The sequence below is a fragment of the Somniosus microcephalus genome, chromosome 3 (assembly GCF_052327205.1).
Source record: "Somniosus microcephalus isolate GS21.2 chromosome 3, FLI_Smic_1.0, whole genome shotgun sequence".
Lineage (NCBI taxonomy): Eukaryota > Metazoa > Chordata > Chondrichthyes > Squaliformes > Somniosidae > Somniosus > Somniosus microcephalus.
In genome coordinates this window covers 1517545-1540617 of record NC_140989.1, presented here as the reverse complement: position 1 = coordinate 1540617, position 23073 = coordinate 1517545, and the positions used below count along the sequence as shown (strand labels likewise).

Genomic DNA, 23073 nt, shown 5'->3' with positions numbered 1-23073 from the left:
TCAAAGGGCCGTGTAGCTTTGATTAAGTGGGCTCTATCTGGGCGGTAGAACCGAGGCTTGCACTCAGCGCAAGTGCGACAGTTCCTGGTCAGGGACCGAACTTCCTCAATCGAGTAGGGTAAGTTGCGGGACTTTATGAAGTGGAACAGCCGCGTGACCCCTGGGTGGCAGAGGTCATTGTGGAGGGTCTGTAGCCGATCCCCAGTGGCGCTGGCACACATCCCTCGTGAGAGGGCGTCGGGGGATTCGTTAAGGGCCCCTGGCCGGTAAATGATGTCATAATCGAAGGTGGAGAGCTTGATCCGCCACCTAAGAATCTTATCATTTTTAATCTTCCCCCTCTGTTTATTATTGAACATAAACGCTACCGACCGCTGGTCGGTAAGTAGGGTGAAGCGTTTGCCGGCTAGGTAGTGGCGCCAGTGGCGCACTGCCTCCACGATGGCTTGGGCCTCCTTTTCTACGGAGGAGTGTCTGATCTCGGGCCCTTGGCGGGTCCTCGAGAAGAAAGCTACGGGCCGCCCCGCCTGGTTGAGGGTAGCCGCCAAGGCAAAGTCAGACGCATCACTTTCCACTTGAAAGGGAGTGTTCTCGTCCACTGCCTGTAGCGTGGCCCGCTCAATATCCTGCTTAATGCTTTTGAAGGCGGCGTGGGCCTCAGCAGAGAGCAGAAAAGAGGATGCTTTCAAGAGGGGGTGGGCTTTGTCGGAGTAGTTGGGGACCCATTGGGAATAATAAGAAAATAAGCCCAGGCACCTTTTCAGGGCTTTGGGAGTGTTGGGCAGGGGCAGCTCCCGTAGGGGGCGCAATCAGTCGGGGTCTGGTCCGATTTCCCCATTCTCCACCACGCTGCCTATTATGCAGAGGCGCGTGGTGTTGTAAACGCACTTGTCCTCGTTGTAGGTGAGGTTGAGTTTTTGTGCGGTTTTCAGGAACCTCTCGAGGTTCGAGTCGTGATCCTGCTGGTTGTGACCGCAGATGGTGACGTTGTCGAGGTAGGGGAAGGTTGCCTGCAAGTGGTGGTCATCGACCATGCGGTCCATCTCCCTCTGGAAGACCGAGACCCCATTTGTCACCCCAAAGGGGACTCTGAGGAATTGGTAGAGGCGTCCGTTCGCCTCGAAGGCGGTGTACGGGCGGTCCTCTGGTCTGATAGGGAGCTGGTGGTACTCTGACTTGAGGTCAATGGTGGAGAACACCCGGTATTGGGCGATTTGGTTCACCATTTCTGATATGCGGGGTAGCGGGTAGGCGTCTAGTTGGGTGTACCTGTTGATCATTTGGCTATCGTCGATCACCATCCGTTTCTTCTCGCTACCCCTTACCACCACCACTTGGGCGCGCCACGGGCTATTGCTGCGTTCAATAATGTGCTCTTTCAGGAGCCTGTCTACCTCGGTCGCGATAAACCGCCTGTCCTCCCAGCTGTACCTCCTGCTTTTGGTCGCTATTGGCCGGCAGTTAGGGGTAAGGTTCGCGAATAGCGAAGGCGGCTTTACCTTCAGGGTAGCCAGACCGCACACTGTGAGGGGCGGCTGGGACCCACCGTAATTGAGCGTGATGCTTTGGTGGTAGCACTGGAAATCCAGGCCCAAGATCACGCTCGCACATAGATTCTTCATGATTAATACTTTAAAATTATCGTATACAGTTCCGTTAACGGACAATTGTACCGTGCAGTAACCCATAATGGTCGATGTCTGGGTTTTATCAGCCATGGAGATGGTACCCCGAGTAGGGACCACCTTTAGGGAGAGTTGTTGTACCAGTTCAGGGTGGATAAAACTCTCCGTGCTTCCACTGTCAATTAAACATTTAACCCTGCACCCGTTTACCTCGATGTCCACCATTGATTTGGGTAGCGGGTGCGGCCTGGTCTGGTCCACTGTGACCGATGCCACTGTAGGGCCCTGATCGAGACAAGATGGCGTCCACGCTGTCTGCTCACAAGATGGCGTCCAAGATGGCCGCTCCCACGGCGCACCCGCGGCGGTGGCGGGTTTTCCGGCGGGGTTCCCTCTGCACACCTTCCCGAAGTACCCCTTCTTACCGCACTTAAAGCAGGTGGTGCCTTTCGCCGGGCACATGTTTCTGGTGTGCTTCGGCTGCCCGCAGAAGTAGCAGTTGGGTCCCCGACGCGTCGCGGCTGTCGTAGGGCTTCTGGGGGGAGAGCGGGGCCCCGACGGTGTCGGGCTGCCGGGCGGGGAAGATGCCTTCCAAGATGGCGGCGCCCTTGGTGCACACGTGGCGGTGTAGACGGCGCAGGCTGAAGAGTAGGCGTCCGAGTTTCTCTGGGCCACATCCAGGGATCGTGCTGTGTCCGCAGCCTGTTTCAGGTCCAATCCCGTTTTTTCCAGCAGTCTCTGCCGGATGTAAGTGGAGCTGAGGCCTGTGATAAAGGCATCGTGAACAAGCTCATCAGTGTACACTGCGGCTTTTACATCTTGGCACTTGCAGTCTTTGCCAAGCGTTTTCAGGGTGCCTAGGAACTCCTCCGCCGATTCCCCAGGTCGCTGTGCGCGAGTAGCGAGCAGGTGCCTAGCATACACCTCATTCGTAGGCTGCTGGTAATGCGCCTTTAAGATGTCGCAGGCGGCCGGGTACGTGTCGGCGTCTTGGATGAGGGGGTAAACCCGGTGGCTTACCCAATTCCGCAGAATTCCGAGTTTCATACTCGCAGCGTCCGTAGCGTCTTTGACGGCTGCGGAATTGTCCAGGAAGAATTCCATACACATAAACCAGTGTCCGAAGCGTGCCGATGCGTCTGAAGCATGCTGGTCCAAATCCAAACGTTCGGGTTTCAAGAGTTGATCCATTGTGTTGAAAATTAAGTCAATAAAATTGTTGTGCCTCAATAAATCCGAGACTCGATGTTAGTGAAACAAAACAAGGCTTTTATTGACTTAGAAGGTAACACACAGAGGAGAATGTATCTTCCATCCAGAGGTCTGCCGTACTGGATGTGCTGCAGGCTGGGCCAGCTTACATAGGAGCCAGGTATGGGCGGAGCCCTACACACAGTACAATACAATGGAAATGAAACTGAAACCAACCACAGTCACAGGCAGAGAAATACTGATGAGTGATGAATGGAATATTTCATCACAGTGTTCAAAGTGATAAAATGAGTAGATAAGTTACACACAGATAGACTGTTTGCCTTGGCAGCTATATGGCAGACACAAGGCCATGAGCACAATTTAAGCCCCAGATACAGAAAGGCGGAGGTTAGAAGAAAAATATTCAGGCAGAGTTATCGGAATGTGGGACGGTTTGGCTGCAAGTGGTGATCACAACATTCCAAAAGGTCATTGATAATTCAGACAAAATATCAAAGGGAATGAGGAGGAAGCAGGAGAATGTGACTGTGTAAAATCAGTCCTCAAGAAAGGCCTAACTTCAACAGGCAAAAAGAACCGAATGGCCTCCTTCAATGCTACAATATCTATGTTTCTACGTGATATCGCTCTTCTCCATTACTACATAGGATTACATGGAATATATAGCACAGAAACAGGCCATTCGGCGCATCCAGTCCATGCTCCACTCGATCTTCCTCATCTAAATCTATCAGCATAACCCTCTATTCCCTTCTCCCTCATATGCATGTCGAGCCTCCCCTTAAATACATCTATAAGGTCACAAATGTAACACCGCTATTCAAGAAAGGAGGGAGATAAAACAGGGAACTACAGGCCAGTTAGCCTGACATCAGTCATCGGGAAAATGCTGGAATCCATTGTTAAGGAAGTGGTAACAGGGCACTTAGAAAATCATAACATGATTAGGCAGAGTCAACATGGTTTTATGAAAGGGAAATCGTGTTTGACGAATTTATTAGAGTTTTTTGAGGGTGTAACTAGCAGGATAGATAAAGGGGAACCAGTGGATGTAGTGTATTTGTATTTCCAAAAGACATTCGATAAGGTGCCACATAAAAGGTTATTACACAAGATTAGGGCTCCTGGGGTTGGGGGTAATGTAGTAGTATTGATAGAGGATTGGTCAATGGACAGAAAACAGGGAGTAGGGATAAACAGATCTTTTTCAGGTTGGCAGGTTGTAACTAGTGGGGTGCCGCAAGGATCAATGTTGGGGCCTCAGCTATTTAAAATCTATATTAATGACCTAGATGAAGGGACCGAGTGTAATGTATCCAAGCTTGCTGATGATACAAAGCTAGGTGGGAGAGTAGGCTGTGAGGAGAACACAAAGGCCCCTATTTTCTGGCCGCCGTCGGGTGGCTTTTCATGCGGCCGGGGGCCGAAAATCGGCAAAAAAGCGGGTCTGGACCCCCCCCCCCGCCTGATTCACCGCCCCGTCCGACTTTCGGACTGCCGTTTCCCACGCCCCGCTTCAGTCCCGGCCGCCGCTGGCGGGACTGGTCGTCGGAGCACTAACAAGCAATTATCTGCTTGTTGAAGTGGATTTTCCCATGCCGTTGCGACTTTGGGGCTTTCCCCACCTGAAACCCGCCTGCGGGAACCCTGCTGCTGAGAGCTGGCGTGAAAACAGCTGGCTTGCTTGCTTGTAGCAGCAGGTCGCTGAGGGCTGAAGAGATTTAAAGAGGCAGCATTTGCAGGCTGCAGGACCTTGTTAATCAAGGCTTGGGGGAACTTTTTGAAGCCTTAGGAGCAGCTGCAGAAAGTTGGAGCCTCACACACTTCTCCAGTGTGAGCTCCTGGGAAGCCCCTCTCACCACCCTAACTCAGCGCCCCCTCAACGGAGGCATCTGCCAGAAGCATGGGAGGCCTTTGGGACGTTCCCTTCCTGGCATTAGAGGATCTCCAACAGCAGAGGCGGCAGCAGCAGAACCAGGAACAGCAGGATGAGCACCAGGAGCACCAGGCTGCTGCTCACTCACCTGAAGCTGCACAGGCCAGAAGGGGCCAGCGCTTGGAAGTAGCTTGAGAGCACCTTGCTGCGCTTTAGGGGGCCAGTGGGACCCGTTTCTGCACTGGCAGTCCTACTGAGAATGACTTCCATGAAGATCTGGTTTCTCTGTTCAGCAGATGGCCAACGCTCCTCAAGAGATGTCATTCTCTTATGAGCACTCACCATGTTTTCCGTACCCTGGCGAGTTATCTCCTGCATGGAGGTTGCCAACCTTTCCATGGTGATGCGTTCATGCGCCAATGACTCCACAAACGCTCTGCTCATGGTCGCTATGGACTCCTCCATTTGCTCAGCACTTGCAGCGACCCTGGAGACAAAACCTGTCAGAGACTCCTGCACCTGTGCATGGAGATCCATCACCTCTTCTCTTGCGGTTGGACCCAGAGGCAGAGGGTCGTCATGCAGCACAGCTGAGCTGAGCTGGCAGAGTCCTGCGCCCTCTGACGAGGACTCTCCACTGCTGTCCCTGTCTCCAGAATCTGCTGAGGCTCACTTGTGAGCTGTGAAACACCAGGTGACAACACTACTCTATGTCCCGAAGGTCCCCCCGAGGTGTGAGTGTCTGAGCTGGTGCTGGGTGCGCTTACTTCTGCTGATGCTGCGCCCTCAGAGGTTGGAGCTTCCTCTGAGGAGTCTGGCTGCACAGCCTCTTCCTCCTCCGCAGTGAGGACGGGGGCTCTGGATGGTCCTGTGGGGGAGTAAAGGAAGGAGTTAGAGATGTAATGCCAAGGTTCTTCTGGTGACTCCCAGCGAGTTGGCATCTGCTGACACCTGCATCCATGCAGCATTGGTCTCAGTGGGAGGCCTCTTCCTCCCTGATCTAGGGAAGAGGACCTCCCTGTGGGCCCTAACCCCATCCAATAATGCCTGCAGTGAAGCCTCGTCGAATTTGAAGGCAGCTCGGCCTCTGCCGCTGGCAGCAGCTGGTGCAGGCTCCTCTGCCATTGTGCAAGAGTGGTTGAGAAGCCTGCAGAGGTGGGGAAGCTTGCTGGACACTTTGAAAGCACCACAAATGATGACATCATAGTGTGGGGATTTCTGACTCGAATTGGACAATTAGCAAGGCTTCCCACATGCTGGGAATTAATTGGCCACTTGAGGGAAAATTGCGTGGAGCTGGCTGACACTTTTTTATGTGTGTCAGAAACCCCACATTCGGGGAAATCCGACCATTCCCCACACAAGCCGAAAATCGGGGCCAGAGAGTCTGCAAAGGGATATAGATAGACTGAGTGAGTGGGCAGTAAGGTGGCAGATGGAGTATAATGTAGGGAAATGTGAGGTTAGTCACTTTGGTAAGAAGAATAGAAAAACAGAATATTTTTTAAATGGTGAGAAACTTTCAAATGTTGGTGTTCAGAGAGGTTTGGGTGTCCTCGTGCAAGAAACACAGAAAGCTAGCATGCAGGTACAGCAGGCAATAAGGAAGGCAAATGGCATGTTGGCCTTTATTGCAAGAGGGTTGGAGTATAAGAATAAGGAAGTCTTGCTGCAATTGTACAGGGCCTTGGTGAGACCACACCTGGAGTACTGGGCACAGTTCTGGTCTCCTTATCTAAGGACGGATGTACTTGCCTTGGAGGCGGTGCAACGAAGGTTCACTAGATTGATTCCTGGGATGAGAGGGCTGTCCTATGAGGAGAGATTGTGTAGAATGGGCCGATACTCTCTGGAGTTTAGAAGAATGAGAGGTGATCTCATTGAAACACACAAGATTCTGAAGGATTGACAGGGTAGATGCTGAGAGGTTGTTTCCCCTGGCTGGAGAGTCCAGAACTAGGGGGCATTGTCTAAGGAATGGGGGTCGGCCATTTAAAACAGAGATGAGGAGGAATTTCTTCACTCAGAGTGTTGTGAATCTTTGGAATTCTCTGCCCCAGAGAGCTGTGAATGCTGAGTCTTTGAGTACATTCAAGGCTGAGATCGATAGATTTTTAGACTCTAGGGAATCAAGGGATATGGAGATTGGGCGGGAAAGTGGAGTTGAGGTCGCTGATCAGCCATGATTTTATTGAATGGCGGAGCAGGCTCGAAGGGCCGAATGGCCGACTCCTGCTGTTACTTCTTATGTTCTTATGTTCTCCCTATTTTTCTTACCAAAATGTAATATCTCACATTCATCTGTGCTGAACTTCATTTGCCAATTATGTGTCCATTCTGCAAGTTTATTAATGTCCTCCTGTAATTTGTTGCAGTCCTCCACAGTATTGACTATCCCCCCAATTTGGTATTATCCACAAATTCTGAAGTTGTGTTTTATGATTCCAAATTCTAAATCATGAATATTATTTATGAACAACAGAGGTCCCAGCACCGATCCTCGTGGAACATCACTACCCACCTTCTGCCACTGTGAATAGCTATTCTTTACACCTACTCTCTGCTTTCTGTCTTGAAGCCAGCTAGCAATCCATTCTGCTACTTGTCCTCTGACTCTGCATTCTCTGACCTTATTCTTTAATCTATTATGTGGTAACTTATCGAAGGTTTTTAAAAATCTAGATAAACTACATCTACTGCATTACCCTTGTCTACTCTCTGTTAGATCTTCAAAAAATTCACTGAGGTTGGTCAAGCAAGAATTTCACTTTTGAAATCCATGCTGACTATTTATTATTATATTTTTTGTTTCTAGATGTTGTTCTAAATTCTCCTTTAGTAGGGATTCCATCATTTTTCCTACCACCGATGTTCAGCTGACTGATCTATAGTTCCCTGGACATGTTCTACCTCCCTTCTTAAATGTAGGTATTACATTAGCTACCCACCAGTCCTCTGGCATTGCACGTTTTTCTAATGAATTATTAAATACTAGCTGGGGGGGCCCCGCGTTGCCAGGGCGGTTTTGGGCCGGGCGGTTTAAATCGAGTCCCAGGCTTTGGGCCCTGTCTCTGTGTCCCTCTGTGAATCTGCTGCCGGGCAACATTTTAAATCGAGTCCCAGGCTTTCGGGCCTGTCTCTGTATCCCTCTGTGAATCTGCTGCCGGACAACATTTCTACCTTTTAATACCTTGAAAGATGAAAGTGAAAGCACTTATAAAATGTTTTTGGTAAATCTTAGGTTATTTTTAAAAGAGATACTAACTTTTTCGAAGCTGGATTAGCAGATTTTGAGCTGGAAGTAGTTAAAGCAATGGCTGCCAGATCCCTGAGATGAAAATGATTAGTCCCGCCCACACACACACCGATTGGCCAACCATCAGGTGACTGAACTGTAGGATTGGTCAATCATGACGGCACAGGATTGGTCGACCTTGACGTCAGTCAATCAATGCTAATTAGCAGATAATGAGTTTAATTTTGAAGGTTTTTTGCATAACGCGCGAACAATTTTTGTCCGACCGAAAAGTAAATACGCTGACGACCGTCCTGGAATGGTAAGCTTTCTTTGGACGTAACGCACGCGTAGGTAAGCTCTATAACTTTCAAGTGTATAGCCGGACAGACACACCGAAGTACAGACAGACAGACAGACAGACAGACAGATCAATCCTTTTATATCTATAGGTTTCTCCTCTTTTTATTTTAAATTACTGTTATTAATATCAAGTTATGCTATAAACACGTCTTATAATACTTTTTGGGATGACAGTGAATATCATAAAGTTTTATTGCAATGGCACACTGGTGTCTATTTGAGTTATAAAGTTTGAAAGGTGCAGAAAGAGGGAAGGGCAGAGAGAGAGAGAGAAAGATGTTGGGCAGAGAAAGAAAGAGAGAACATAGCAAAGAGAGCACGGGACAGAGAGATACAGAAGAACTAAAAGAGAAAGGGAGGGCCAGGTTGAGGTATAGACAGAAATGGAGAAAACAGGTAGGACAGTGAGAGCGTGTGGCAGAGAGAGATAGACAGGGAGCGGGCTTTACAGATGGACATAGAGAAGCAGAAAGAGGAGGGAAACACTGAAAGAGGGGGGTGAACAACAGAAATAATAGTCACATTTTTGAAATACAAAACTCCTTTATTCAACTGAAAAATTGCAGTGTATTTTATAACTGGATAATTGAATGCTGTTTATGTTTTTGTATTTACCTATACAGGAAGAGAAAACCCTCAGGCCCCAGCTTGTCTGCCCCCAATGTTTAATTCAATATTAAAATGGAATGAGATATGAAATGAAATTGTATTTACCCTTCTGGTTTTAATCTGCTTTGAAAACATGCCCATTTTTTCACGTAGAACACTGCGGCTATGAAGATGCAGAGTAAGATGGCCAATACCAGGGCACAGGCTGCAATGCTGCCGATGATACTCGAAGACCACTTTTCAGATAACTCTGTAAAATATCAAAGTTGATGTCGAGTTCAACAGCAGTGACATGAATCGAATAAGGACTCGGATTCCTGTCCTTCAGAAAACCAGGTTTAATATAAGCACAAGAGAGACCAGCAACTCTCCCTCGGTATAACATTGCTCTCAGGCACTAGGGGAGAATAGTCACAGACACGATGGGTCGAATGGCCTCCTTCTGTGCCGTAAATTTCTAGGGTTCTATGAATAGCACTGTACTGAGGGATGTGGTGTTCATACAGAGAGAGAGAAGCACTTGGGGTAGATTTTCAACTTGCCGGCTGGGTGTAAAATTGGCGTTGGAGATCGTTGCCTGTCATAGAAACTGCTACATTTTAATTTGTGATCTGTGACGCTGATTTAATCCCAGGCAATGAATCGAAAATCTACCCTTGATATTCTCTCACTTGTAGGCGAAATCTAAAAGCAGAGGCAGTGAAATTGCATGGGCCCCGATCATAAGAACATAAGAAATAGGAGCAGGAGTAGGCCAATTGGCCCCTCGAGCCTGCTCCGCCATTCAATAAGATCATGGCTGATCTGATCCTAACTACCAATCCACTATCACAGAACCATCTCCTGAATCTAACAGAATTAGACACACGAAATAGGAGCAGGATCAGGCGACACGGCCCCTGGGCCCACTCCGCTACCCACAGAGCCATGACCGATCCGAACCTAGACTCATGTCCAAATTCCTGCCCGCTCCCCGTAACCCTTAATTCCCTTTACTTCTAGGAAACTGTCTATTTCTGTCTTAAATTTATGTAATGATGTAGCTTCTACAGCTTTTTGGGGCAGCATATTCCATGGACCTACCACCCTCTGAGTGAAGTAGTTCCTCCTCATCTCAGTTTTGAAAGAGCAGCCCCTTATTCTAAGACTATGCCCCCTAGTTCTAGTTTCACCCATCATCGGGAACATCTTCCCCGCATCCACCCGATCCAACCCCTTCACAATCTTATGTTTCAATAAGATCGCCTCTCATTCTTCTGAACTCCAATGAGTAGAGTCCCAATCTACTCAACCTCTCCTCATGTGTCCATCCCCTCATCCCCGGGATTAACCGAGTGAACCTTCTTTGTACTGACTCGAGAGCAAGTATGTCCTTTCTTAAGTATGGACACCAAAACTGTACGCAGTATTCCAGGTGCGGTCTCACCAATACCTTGTACAACTGAAGCAATACCTCCCTATTTTTATATTCTATCCCCCTAGCAATGAAAGCCAACATTCCATTGGCCTTCTTAATCACTTGCTGCACCTGCATACTAAGCTTTTGAGTTTTGTGCACCAGGTCCCCCAGATCCCTTTGTACTTCAGTACTTTCCAGTTTCTTGCCATTAAGATAATAACTTTCTCTACAATTTTTCCTGCCAAAGTGCATAACCTCACACTTTCCAGTATTGTATTCCATCTGCCAAATCTCTGCCCACTCACTTAGCCTGTCTATGTCCCCTTGAAGGTTTTTTATGTCCTCCTCACTCACTACTTTCCCCCCCATCTTAGTATAGAAACATAGAAACATAGAGATAGGAACAGGAATAGGCCATTCGGCCCTTCGAGCCTGCTCCGCCATTCAATGAGATCATGGCTGATCTTCGTCTGAGATCATAGCTGATCTTACCAGTTCAGTACCCCGTCCCCGCCTTTTCTCCGTAACCCTTAATCCCCTTAGCCTTCAGAAATATATCCAATTCTCTCTTGAAAATATTTATTGAATTAGCCTTCACAGCCCTCTGTGGCAGGGAATTCCACAGGCTCACCACTCTTTGAGTGAAGAAATTCTTCCTCATCTCTGTTTTAAATGATTTGCCCGCTATTTTTAGACTGTGGCCCCTGGTTCTGTGCTCCCCGGCCATTGGAAACATTCTCTCTGAATTCAGCCTGTCCAGGCCTGCCATAATTTTATATGTTTCGATGAGATCCCCTCTCAATCTTCTAAACTCCAGTGAGTACAAGCCCAAACTATTTAATCTCTCTTCGTAGGTCATTCCCGCCATTCCAGGTATCAGCCTGGTGAATCGCCGTTGCACTCTTTCCATGGCAAGAACATCCTTCCGCAGATGGGGTGACCAAAACTGTACACAATACTCCAGATGCGGTCTCACCAGCACCTTGTACAGCTGTAGTAAGGTATCCCTATTCCTATACTCAAACCCCCTTGATATGAAGGCCAACATACCATTTGCCTTCTTAATCGCCTGTTGCACCTGCATGCTCTCCTTCAGTGACTGGTGCACAAGAACACCCAGGTCCCTCTGCACTTCCCCATCTCCCAATCTATTGCCATTTAGATAATAATCTACCCTCCTGTTTTTACCCCCAAAGTGGATAACCTCGCATTTATCCACATTATAGTGCATCTGCCACGTATCCGCCCATTCCCCCAACCTGTCCAAATCGCACTGTAGCCTCCTGACATCCTCATCAGAGCCCACCCCTCCTTCTAGTTTAGTGTCGTCAGCGAATTTGGAAATATTACATCCAATTCCCTGATCCAGATCATTTATATATATTGTGAACAGCTGGGGTCCCAGGACAGATCCTTGCGGCACCCCGCTGGTCACTGCCTGCCACTCCGAAAACGAGCCGTTTATTCCAACTCTCTGTTTTCTATCCGCCAGCCAGTTCTCTATCCACGTTAATACTTTGCCCCCAATCCCATGAGCCTTAATTTTGCATGATAATCTTTTGTGTGGAACCTTATCGAAGGCTTTCTGGAAGTCAAGGTACACCACATCCACTGGCTCTCCCCCATCTATTTTACCAGTTACTTCCTCAAAAAATTCCAGCAGATTAGTCAAACACGATTTACCCTTTGTAAATCCATGTTGACTCTGTCCGATCCTTTCCCCATTTGTCAAGTGCTCCGCTATTTTATCCTTAATAATGGACTCTAGCATTTTGCCCACAACCGATGTAAGGCTTACTGGTCTATAATTCCCTGCTTTCTCTCTACCCCCCTTTTTAAATATTGGGGTAACATTAGCTACCCTCCAATCCACGGGTACTGTTCCCGAGTCAATGGAGTATCACCTGCAAACTTTGATATGTTACACTCGGTCCCCTCCTCCAAATCGTTAATATAGATTGTAAAGAGTTGGGGACCCAGCACTGACCCCTGCAGAACACCACTAGTTACTGATTGCCAGTCTGAGAATGAACCATTTATCCCAACTCTCTGCCTTCTGTTAGATAGCCAATCCTCTATCCATGCCAGAATATTACCCCCAATCCCGTGATTTTTTATCTTAAGCAATAATCTTTTGTGTGGCACTTTGTCAAATGCCTTTTGGAAGTCTAAATACACTACGTCCACTGGTTCCCCTTTATCCACCCTATATGTTACTTCCTCAAAGAACTCCAGCAAATTTGTCAAACATGACTTCCCCTTCATAAAAGTTACGGCGGGATTGCACTCACTGGTGCCCTCCAACATTGACCATGCCAGGGTTGGGGTTAGTGGGAGGGCATTCCATCTGCATGGGGTAAGCGGGTGTCCGGGCCACTGCCCAGCAGCCCCACACCGCTGGAAACTCTGTTATTGGCTGTCAGTCTGGGGAAGGGGCAAATAAAAAACAAACCCGTCTCCAGGGAACAGCGCTCTCTTTGTAAGGAGGGTGTACCGGTCACATTGAGCTGGGTCCCTGCTCCATAGATGTAGCTCCACACACCACAGCTGTAGGCAGCAGTATCACTGAGGGACACATTCATGATGGTCAGAATGTAACTGTTACTGGTGACGTTCCTGGAAGGTTGAAAACGATCGGGGAAACCCCGGGATCTGGTAATGGTGCCATTCACAAACTGGCTCATCACCCACTCGCTGTTCCCAGGTCACTGGCAGTGCCAGTGGACATCAGTGTCACTCACACTGGCATTGTACATGGCACATTGTAACAGGACCGTTTCACCCAGATACCTTGTTTACTGTTGGATCCTAAATAAGGACCGGATCAGCCAATGGACCTGTACGTGGGAAATATATGGAGCTCAACACAAAGAAATATATTTCTCCAGCATTCAAACTTTAACAATTTATAACATTTTGAACTGTCATAAAATCACCTGAAGTTTAACACACCAGTTTGTAAAGTGAGAGGCCAGAAAAAATAGAACTCAACAACATCAGGAGTGGTAGGCTTGACTTAGTGATAGCACTCTCGCCTCTGAGTCAGAAGGTTGTAGGTTCAAACCTTACTCCACAGACTTGACACTCCAGTGCAGTGCTGAGTGAGTGCTGCACTGTCAGAGGGTCAGTGCTGAGGGAGTGCTGCACTGTCGGAGGGTCAGTACTGAGGGAGTGCTGCACTGTCGGAGGGTCAGTACTGAGGGAGCGCTGCACTGTCAGAGGAGCAGTACTGAGGGAGTGCTACACTGTCAGAGGAGCAGTACTGAGGGAGCGCTGCACTGTCAGAGGAGCAGTACTGAGGGAGTGCTGCACTGTCAGAGGGTCAGTGCTGAGGGAGTGCTGCACTGTCGGAGGGTCAGTACTGAGGGAGCGCTGCACTGTCAGAGGGTCAGTGCTGAGGGAGTGCTGCACTGTCAGAGGGTCAGTACTGAGGGAGTGCTGCACTGTCGGAGGGTCAGTGCTGAGGGAGTGCTGCACTGTCGGAGGAGCAGTACTGAGGGAGTGCTGCACTGTCGGAGGGTCAGTACTGAGGGAGTGCTGCACTGTCAGAGGAGCAGTACTGAGGGAGCGCTGCACTGTCAGAGGGTCAGTACTGAGGGAGCGCTGCACTGTCAGAGGGTCAGTGCTGAGGGAGTGCTGCACTGTCAGAGGGTCAGTACTGAGGGAGCGCTGCACTGTCAGAGGGTCAGTGCTGAGGGAGTGCTGCACTGTCAGAGGGTCAGTACTGAGGGAGTGCTGCACTGTCGGAGGGTCAGTACTGAGGGAGTGCTGCACTGTCAGAGGAGCAGTACTGAGGGAGCGCTGCACTGTCAGAGGGTCAGTGCTGAGGGAGTGCTGCACTGTCGGAGGGTCAGTGCTGAGGGAGTGCTGCACTGTCGGGGTGCTGCACTGTCGGAGGTTCAGTACTGAGGGAGCGCTGCACTGTCGGAGGAGCAGTACTGAGGGAGTGCTGCACTGTCAGCGGAGCAGTACTGAGGGAGCGCTGCACTGTCTGAAAGGCAGTACTGAGGGAGCGCTGCACTGTCAGAGGGTCAGTACTGAGGGAGTGCTGCACTGTCGGCGGAGCAGTACTGAGGGAGCACTGCACTGTCGGAGGAGCAGTACTGAGGGAGCGCTGCACTGTTGGAGGAGCAGTACTGAGGGAGCGCTGCACTGTCGGAGGGTCAGTACTGAGGGAGCGCTGGACTGTCGGAGGGGCAGTACTAAGGGAGTGCTGCACTGTCGGAGGGTCAGTGCTGAGGGAGTGCTGCACTGTCAGAGGGTCAGTACTGAGGGAGTGCTGCACTGTCGGAGGGGCAGTACTGAGGCAGTGCTGCACTGTCGGAGGTGCCGTCTTTCAGATGAGACGTTAACCTGAGGCCCCCGTCTGTATTCTCAGGTGGATGTAAAAGATCCCCTGGCACTATTTTGAAGAAGAGCAGGGGGGTTCTCCCTGGTGTCCTGGCCAATATTTATCCCTCAACCAACATCACCAAAATCAGATTAACTGGTTGTTGGTCTTGTTGTGGAACCTTGCTGTGCACAACTTGGCTGGCACAGTGATTACACTTCAAAGGTACTCCATTGGCTGCGAAGCTCTTTGTGAAAGGTGCTATATAAACACAAGGGAGTAGAAATCCACCTTGGGTGTTTGTATAAAACGGGCAATAACGAATCGGCCGCCCATTAAACACCCCGCCTAATACTGAAATAAAAACACAAAATACTGGAAATACTCAGCAGGTCAGGCAGCATCTGTGGAGAGAGAAACAGAGTTAACGTTTCAGGTCGATGATCCTTTGTCAGAACTGGACTGCCTGATACTGAATTCCATTGACTGCAATGGAGCTGAATATCGAGCGGCGTGTATAACACACGACTGGTGCAATAACGCCTATTGTGCTCCACCGTCCAGGTTGAATTTCCCCCCCACGGTCTCTTTCCCCCTTTCATTAACTGGTTGGCAGAGGCTCCTCCCCTTACAAGGCCAACAGGAGCTACCAGGGCAGGTCTTTAATAAAAGCCCAGAATAAATTACTGGAGAGCTCACTGAAGTGGACAGGATCAATGAGCTCAAGAAACAGTAGATGTATTTATGGAGAGAGATGTGTTGGTTTGAAGCTAGGTAGGAGAAGTGAGATTAATCAAATAGAGGAAGGCTTGTTGACCAAAATAGCCTTCGCTGTTCCTGAAAAGTCCTCTGTTCTTCTGCTTAAACCTGTGTTACTGCCATCATTGAAATATCATCTAGGAAAAGCAACTGGCTGAGGTTGAATGATGAAAACGTGAATGTACGTGGAAACTGTACAGTTCTGCTCAACTATATTTACGGGTCAGTGAGATATTTTGCAGAACTTTTCCTTAGTATATTAAATTAAAAAGATAGAGTTCATGATAGGATACAGTGTACATGGGCTGTGGGACCTGAGAGAAGGCGGAGCAGCCATAAAGGAGCGCGGCAGAGGAGGCCCGACACCGGAGAGCTGCGAGTTGGGAAAGAGTCCGAGAGTGGGAGCAGTCAAACAACAACAACTGTGAAACCACTAAAGTGATGTCACAACCAGGGAAGGAGCTGATTGGTAAGTAGGACCTGGTGAGTATTTCTACAGTCCAGTCGTTGAAGTAAAAGTAAGGACTCTAGTTTAGAGTAAGTAGTGTTTAAGGGAAATACGGTCCCTAGTGTATTTAATATTCTTTAATTTAAAGGAAGTAAAGGGAGTAAATTAAGGGTAGGACTTGGCAGGGCACCTTGGCAGCGTGGAGTGCTCTTCCTGTGCTATGTGGGAAGTCAGGGACACTTTCGATGTCCAGGGTGAACACATGTGCAGGAAGTGTCTCCAACTGCAGCTACTCAAAATCCGTGTTTCAGAGCTGGAGCTGCAGCTGGAGTCATAGAGTCATAGAGTCACAGAGTCATAGAGTTTTTACAGCACAGAAAGAGGCCCTTCGGCCCATCGTGTCTGCGCCGCCCACCCATCCCTGTCCAGTCTAATCCCATTTTCTAGCATTTGGTCCATAGCCTTGTATGCAATGGCATTTCAAGTGCTCATCCAAATGCTTCTTGAATGTTGTGAGGGTTCCTGCCTCTACCACCCTTTCACGCATTGAGTTCCACATTCCAACCACCCTCTGGGTGAAAAAGTTCCTCCTCAAATCCCCTCTAAATCTCCTGCCCCTTACCCTGAATCTATGCCCCCTTGTTATTGACCCCCCCACTAAGGGGAAAAGTTCCTCTTTATCTACCCTATCTATGCCCCTCATCATTTTGTACACCTCAATCAGGTCCCCCCTCAGCCTTCTCTGCTCCAAGGAAAACAATCCCAGCCTGTCCAGCCTCTCTTCATAGCTGAGGCGCTCCATCCCAGGTAACATCCTGGTGAATCTTCTCTGCACCCTCTCCAAAGCAATCACATCCTTCCTATAGTGAGGCGACCAGAACTGCACATAGTACTCCAGCTGTGGCCTCACCAGCGTTTTGTACAGCTCCATCGTAACCTCCCTGCTCTTATATTCTATGCCTCGGCTAATGAAGGCAAGTATCCCATATGCCTTTTTAACCACCTTATCTACCTGCTCCACTGCCTTCAGGGATCTATGTACATGTACACCAAGGTCCCTCTGACCCTCTGTACTTCCTAGGGTCCGACCACTCATTGTGTATTCCCTTGCCTTATTTGTCCGTCCAAAATGCATCACCTCGCACTTTTCAGGGTTAAATTCCATTTGCCACTTTTCCGCCCATCTGACCAACCCGTTTATATCGTCCTGTAGCCTGAGGCTTTCCTCCTCGCAATTTACCACCCCACCAATTTTCGTGTCATCTGCGAACTTACTGATCATACCTTTCACATTCTCATCCAAATCATTTATGTAGATCACGAACAACAAGGGACCCAGCACCGATCCCTGAGGTACCCCACTGGACACAGGCTTCCAGTCACAAAAGCAACCTTCGACCATCACCCTCTGCCTCCTGCCACTCAGCCAGTTTAGGATCCAACACGCCAAGGCACCCTGGATCCCATGGGCTCTTACCTTCTTAACCAGTCTCCTATGCGGGACTTTGTCAAAAGCTTTACTGAAGTCCATGTAAACCGCATCCACAGCATTTCCCTCATCCACCGCACTAGTCACCCCCTCGAAAAATTCGATCAGATTTGTCAGACATGATTTACCCTTGACAAAGCCATGCTGACTATCCCCGATTAATCCTTGCCTCTCCAAGTGGAGATTAATTTTGTCCCTCAGAATTTTTTCCAATAATTTCCCCACCACAGATGTTAGACTCACTGGCCTGTAATTCCCTGGTTTATCCCTGCTACCCTTCTTGAATAATGGTACTACGTTAGCTGTTCTCCAGTCCTCTGGCACATCCCCTGTGGCCAGAGAGGTTCTGAAAATTAGTGTCAGAGCCCCTGCAATCTCCTCCCTTGCCTCCCACAGCAGCCTGGGATACATCTCGTCCGGGCCTGGGGATTTATCCACTTTTTGGCCTGCTAAAACCGCTAGCACCTCCTCCCTCTCGATGCTAATATGTTCAAGTATGTCACAGTCCCCTTGCCCGATTTCTATGTCTGCATCGTCTTTCTCCATAGTGAACACAGATGCAAAAAATTCATTTAAAACCCCGCCTACACCCTCTGGCTCTACACACAGATTGCCACTTTGGTCCCTAATGGGCCCTACCCTTTCCCTGGTTATCCTCTTGCCCTTAATATACTTATAAAGTCACTGTGGAGCATCCGCGAAGCTGAGATCTTCATGGATAGTACATTTAACGAGGTGGTCACACCGCAGGTAAAGAGTGCACATGCAGACAGGGAATGGGTGACTGCCAGACAGAGTAAAAGAACCAGGAAGGTAGTGCAGGAGTCCCGTGGGTCCATCTCCCTCTCCAACAGATTTTCTGTTTTGGATACTGCTGGGGGCGATGGTTTTTCAGGGGAATGCAGCAAGAGCCAAGTCAGTGGCACTACGAGTGGCTCAGCTGCACAGGAGGGGTGGAAAAATAGTGAGAGAGCAATAGTGATAGGGGATTGTATCGTAAGGGGAACAGATAGAAGTTTCTGTGGCTGCAGACGTGACTCCAGGATGGTATGTTGCCTCCCTGGTGCCAGGGTCAAGGATGTCACTGAAGGGCTGCAGGGCATTCTGAAGGGGGAGGGTGAACAGTCAGAGGTCGTGGTTCACATTGGTACCAATGACATAGGTAGAAAGAGGGATGAGGTCCTGCAATAAGAATTTAGGGAGCTAGGTAGCAGATTAAAAATAAGGAACTCAAAGGTTGTAGCCTTTGGATTACTCCCGGTGCCACGTGCTGGTGAGTATAGAAACATAGAAACATAGAAGATAGGAGCAGGAGTAGGCCATTCGGCCCCTCGAGCCTGCTCCGCCATTCAATGCGATCATGGCTGATCATCCAAATTCAGTACCGGGTCTCTGCTTTCTCCCCATACCCCTTGATCCCTTTAGCCTTGAGAAATATAGCCAACTCCTTCTTGAATATATTTAATGAATTGGCCTCTACTGCCTTCTGTGGTAGAGAATTCCACAGGTTCACCACTCTCTGGGTGAAGAAATTCCTCCTCATTTCTGCCCTAAATGGCCTACCCCTTATCCTTAGACTGTGACCCCTGGTTCTGGACTCTCCGACAATCAGGAACATCCTTCCAGCATCTAGTCTGTCTAGTCCTGTTAGAATTTTATAAGTTTTGATGAGATCCCCTCTCATTCTTCTAAACTCCAGCAAGTACAAGCCCAATCGATCCAATCTCTCCTCATACGTCATTCCTGCCATCCCAGGTATCAGCCTGGTGAATCTTCGCTGAAATCCTTCCAGTACTAGGAATAGGAGGATAGAGCAGATGAATACGTGGCTGAAGAGTTGGTGCAGGAGGAAGGGCTTTAGTTTCCTGGATCATTGGGTCTGCTTCTGGGGAAGGTGGGACCTGTACAAGTCAGACGGGTTGCACCTGAACCGGAACGGGACCAACATCCTTGCAGGGAGGTTTGCTAGTGCTGTTGGGGGGGTTTAAACTAACTTGGCAGGGGGAATGGATACGGAGTGGAGCTATAATAGGGGGTGATGCACAGCCAAATATAGAGGAAAAAAATAAGTCAGCCTGGAAGGCAGAGCAAATATGTAATGTCACAATGGAGTATGGCAAGGCTGGATGGCATTTATTTTAATGCAAGGAGTTTTGCGAGTAAGGCAGATGAATTGAAGGTGTTGATGAACACATGGGAGTATGATATTGTTGCTATCACAGAGACATGGTTGAGGGAGGGGCAGGACTGGCAGCTCAATATTCCGGGGTATAGAATCTTCAGGCGAGACAGAGGGGGTGTAAAAGAGGAGGGGGTGTTACAATATTAATCAAGGAGCCAATTACTGCTGTAAGGAGGGATGATAACTTAGCAGGTTCTTCTAATGAGGCCATATGGGTAGAACTTAAAAACAAAAAGGGGGCAAGCACTTTGCTGGGAGTGTACCATTGGCCCCCAAACTGTCAGGGGGAGATAGAGGAACAGATATGTAGGCAAATCTCAGAGAAGTGAAGAAATAATAGGGTAATAATAGTAGGGGACTTCAACTTACCCAACATTAACTGGGAAAGTCAGAGTGTGAAAGGCTTGGAGGATGCAGAATTCTTAAAGTGCATCCAGGAGATCTTTTTGAGCCAGCATGTAGAAAGTCCCACAAGAGAGGGGGCGGTACTGGGCCTAATTCTAGGGAATGTTGCCGGGTAAGTGGTAGAAGTGTCAATAGGAGAGCATTTTGGTGACAGTGACCATAATTCGGTGAGATTTAAGGTCGTTATGGAAAAGGACAAAGATGGACCGGAAATAAAGGTTCTAAATTGGGGGAAGGCCGATTTTAATTGGCCGATTTGCAGGATCTGGCCAAAGTGGACTGGGATCAGTTACTTGAAGGAAAATCCACATCAGAGCAGTGGGAGTCTTTCAGAAAGGAAATAGAGAGAGTACAATGCCAACATGTTCCCGTAAAGGTCAAGGGTGGGACCAACAAGCCCAGGCAACCCTGGATGTCAAGGGATATACAAGAATGGATTAGGAAAAAAAGGGAGGCTTTTGGCAGATACAAAGGACTAAAAACAGTAGAAACCCTAGATGAGTATAGAAAGTGCAGGGGGGTACTTAAAAAAGAAATTAGGAGAGTGAGGAGGGGGCATGAAAAAACATTGGCAGGCAAAATAAAGGAAAATCCCAAGGTGTTTTATAAGTATATTAAGGGCAAGAGGATAACCAGGGAAAGAGTACAGCCCATTAGGGTCCAAAGCGGCCATCTGTGTGCAGAGCCAAAAGATGTGGGTGTGTTTTTAAATGAATATTTTGCATTTGTGTTTACTATGGAGAAGGACGATGTAGGAATTGAAATCAGGCAGGGGGATTGTGATATACTTAAACAAATTGTATTGAGAGGGAGGAGGTACTAGCAGTTTTAGCGGGCTTAAAAGTGGATAAATCCCCAAGCCCAGACAAGCTGTATCCCAGGCTGCTGTGTGAGGCAAGGGAGGAGATTGCAGGGGCTCTGACACAAATTTTTCAGAACCTCTCTGGCCACAGTGGAGGTGCCAGAGGACTGGAGGACAGCTAATGTAGAACATTATTCAAGAAGGGTAGTAGGGATAAACCAGGGAATTACAGGCCAGTGAGCCTAACATCAGTGGTAGGGAAATTATTGGAAAAAATTCTGAGGGACAGAATTAGTCTCCACTTGGAGAGGCAATGATTAATCAAGGATAGTCAGCATGGCTTTGTCAGGGGGAAATCATGTCCAACCAATTTGATTGAATTTTTCGAGGGGGTGACTAGGTGCGTGGAAGAGCGTAGTGCAGTTGATGTAATCGACATGGACTTCAGTAAGGCATTTGACAAAGTCCCGCACGGGAGACTGATCAAGAAGGAAAGAGCCCGTGGGATCCAGGGCAATTTGGCACATTGGATCCAAAATTGGCTTCGTGGCAGGAGGCAGAGTGTGATGGTCGAATGTTGTTTTTGTGACTGGAAGCCTGTGTCCAGTGGTGTACCGCAGGGATCGGTGCTGGGTCCTTTGTTGTTTGTAGTTTACATTAAGGATTTAGATATGAATGTTGGAGGTATGATCAGTAAGTTCGCAGATGACACGAAAATTGGTGGAGTGGCAAAGAGTGAGGAGGGAAGCCTCAGGCTACAGGACGATATAGACAGGTTGGTCTGATGGGCAGAACAGTGGCAAATGGAATTTAACACTGAAAAGTGTGAGGTGATGCATTTTGGGAGGACTATTAAGGCAAGGGAATACACAATGAATGTGTGATATCCGAGTGGTAAGGTCAAGAACTGTGATAAGCCAGACTTCAGGAACCAAAACTTTAACTTTTTAATTACACGGTTTAGGAGAGAAACATCTCTTACAGCTGGAAGAACCCACACTCTATTTCTTACTGCACAAGCAAAGATGGAGGATCAACCTCTGAGTCATACCCAGAATGCAATGCCACTACCTTAATAAGTGGTGTGCCAGGATATTACTTTAAAACACTGGTAATTGTGATCCCTTAATATTTGTCTCCATCTGGTGGATAACTTAAACATTACATCCCAGATTACTATAGAATGGTAGGACTCTAGGAAGGACAGAGGATCAGAGTGACCTTGGTGTGCATGTACATAGATCCCTGAAGGCAGCAGGACAATAGATAAGGTGTTAAAAAGGCATCTGGGATACTTGCCTTCATTAGCCGAGGCATAGAATATAAGAGCAGGGAGGTTATGACGGAGCTGTACAAAACGCTAGTTAGGCCACAGCTGGAAAACTGTGTGCAGTTCTGGTCGCCACACTATAAGAAGGATGTGATTGCATTGGAGAGGGTGCAGAGGAGATTCACCAGGATGTTACCTGGGCTGGAGCGCTTCAGCTATGAAGAGAGACTGGACAGGCTGGGGTTGTTTTCCTTAGAGCAGAGAAGGCTGAGGGGGGACCTGATTGAGGTGTACAAAATTATGAGGGGCATAGATAGGGTAGATAGAAAGGAGCTTTTCCCCTTAGCAGAGGGGCCAATAACCAGGGGGCATAGTTTCAAAGTAAGGGGCAGGAGGTTTAGAGGGGATTTGAGGATAAACTTTTTCACCCAGTGGGTGGTTGGAATCTGGAACTCACTTCCTGAAAGGGTGGTAGAGGCAGGAACCCTCACAACATTCAAGAACCATTTAGACGAGCACTTGAAACGCCATAGCATACAAGGCTACGGACCAAGTGCTGGAAAATGGGATTAGAATAGCTAGTGATTGATGGCCAGCGCAGACATGATGGGCCAAAGGGCCTCTCTCTGTGCTGTATAACTCTATGGCCTAGAAAGTCGGTGGGCTGCGCCACCAGTTAGCGCCTAAAGAGGCCACTCAGTGACTTTAGCGCCACTGGCCACGCCTCCCGCGATATTTAGCTGGGGCGCTAATGGCAGCGTTAACCTGTTGCGCTGCGGCACCTCCGATGATGTCATCGGTGTGCGCAGCACCCCGCTACCACCCCGATCTCGATATTTGGCAGCGACCGCCTCTGTAGCGCCGTTCGCAAATGGCGCCCGGTTCACGGGGCCTACCTGTGGTGGCAGTGGCGCTAATTAAGGTGGAGGTGCGGGGCGGCCGTTTTTTTCGGCGGCCACCTGCCAGCACCTCCGTCCCCGGCCTCCTGTTCGACCCCCGCGGCATTGCCGGCTGTTTTCCGAGAGCCCGGCATTTCTCCTCGGTGCTGGGCTCTTTGGCCGGCACT

General features: G+C 48.7%; 1 protein-coding gene across 1 annotated transcript in view; it reads right to left on the bottom strand.

The window, feature by feature from the left end:
* Positions 1–8703: 8703 nt before the first annotated feature.
* Positions 8704–23073, bottom strand: part of LOC147120782 (uncharacterized) — a 45004-nt gene continuing 30634 nt past the window's right edge. Inside the window, exon 4 of the mRNA XM_085977079.1 lies at positions 8704–9173. Coding sequence (XP_085833205.1) covers positions 9025–9173 — 149 coding nt within the window. The 3' untranslated portion in view covers positions 8704–9024. The remainder of the gene's footprint in view (positions 9174–23073) is intronic.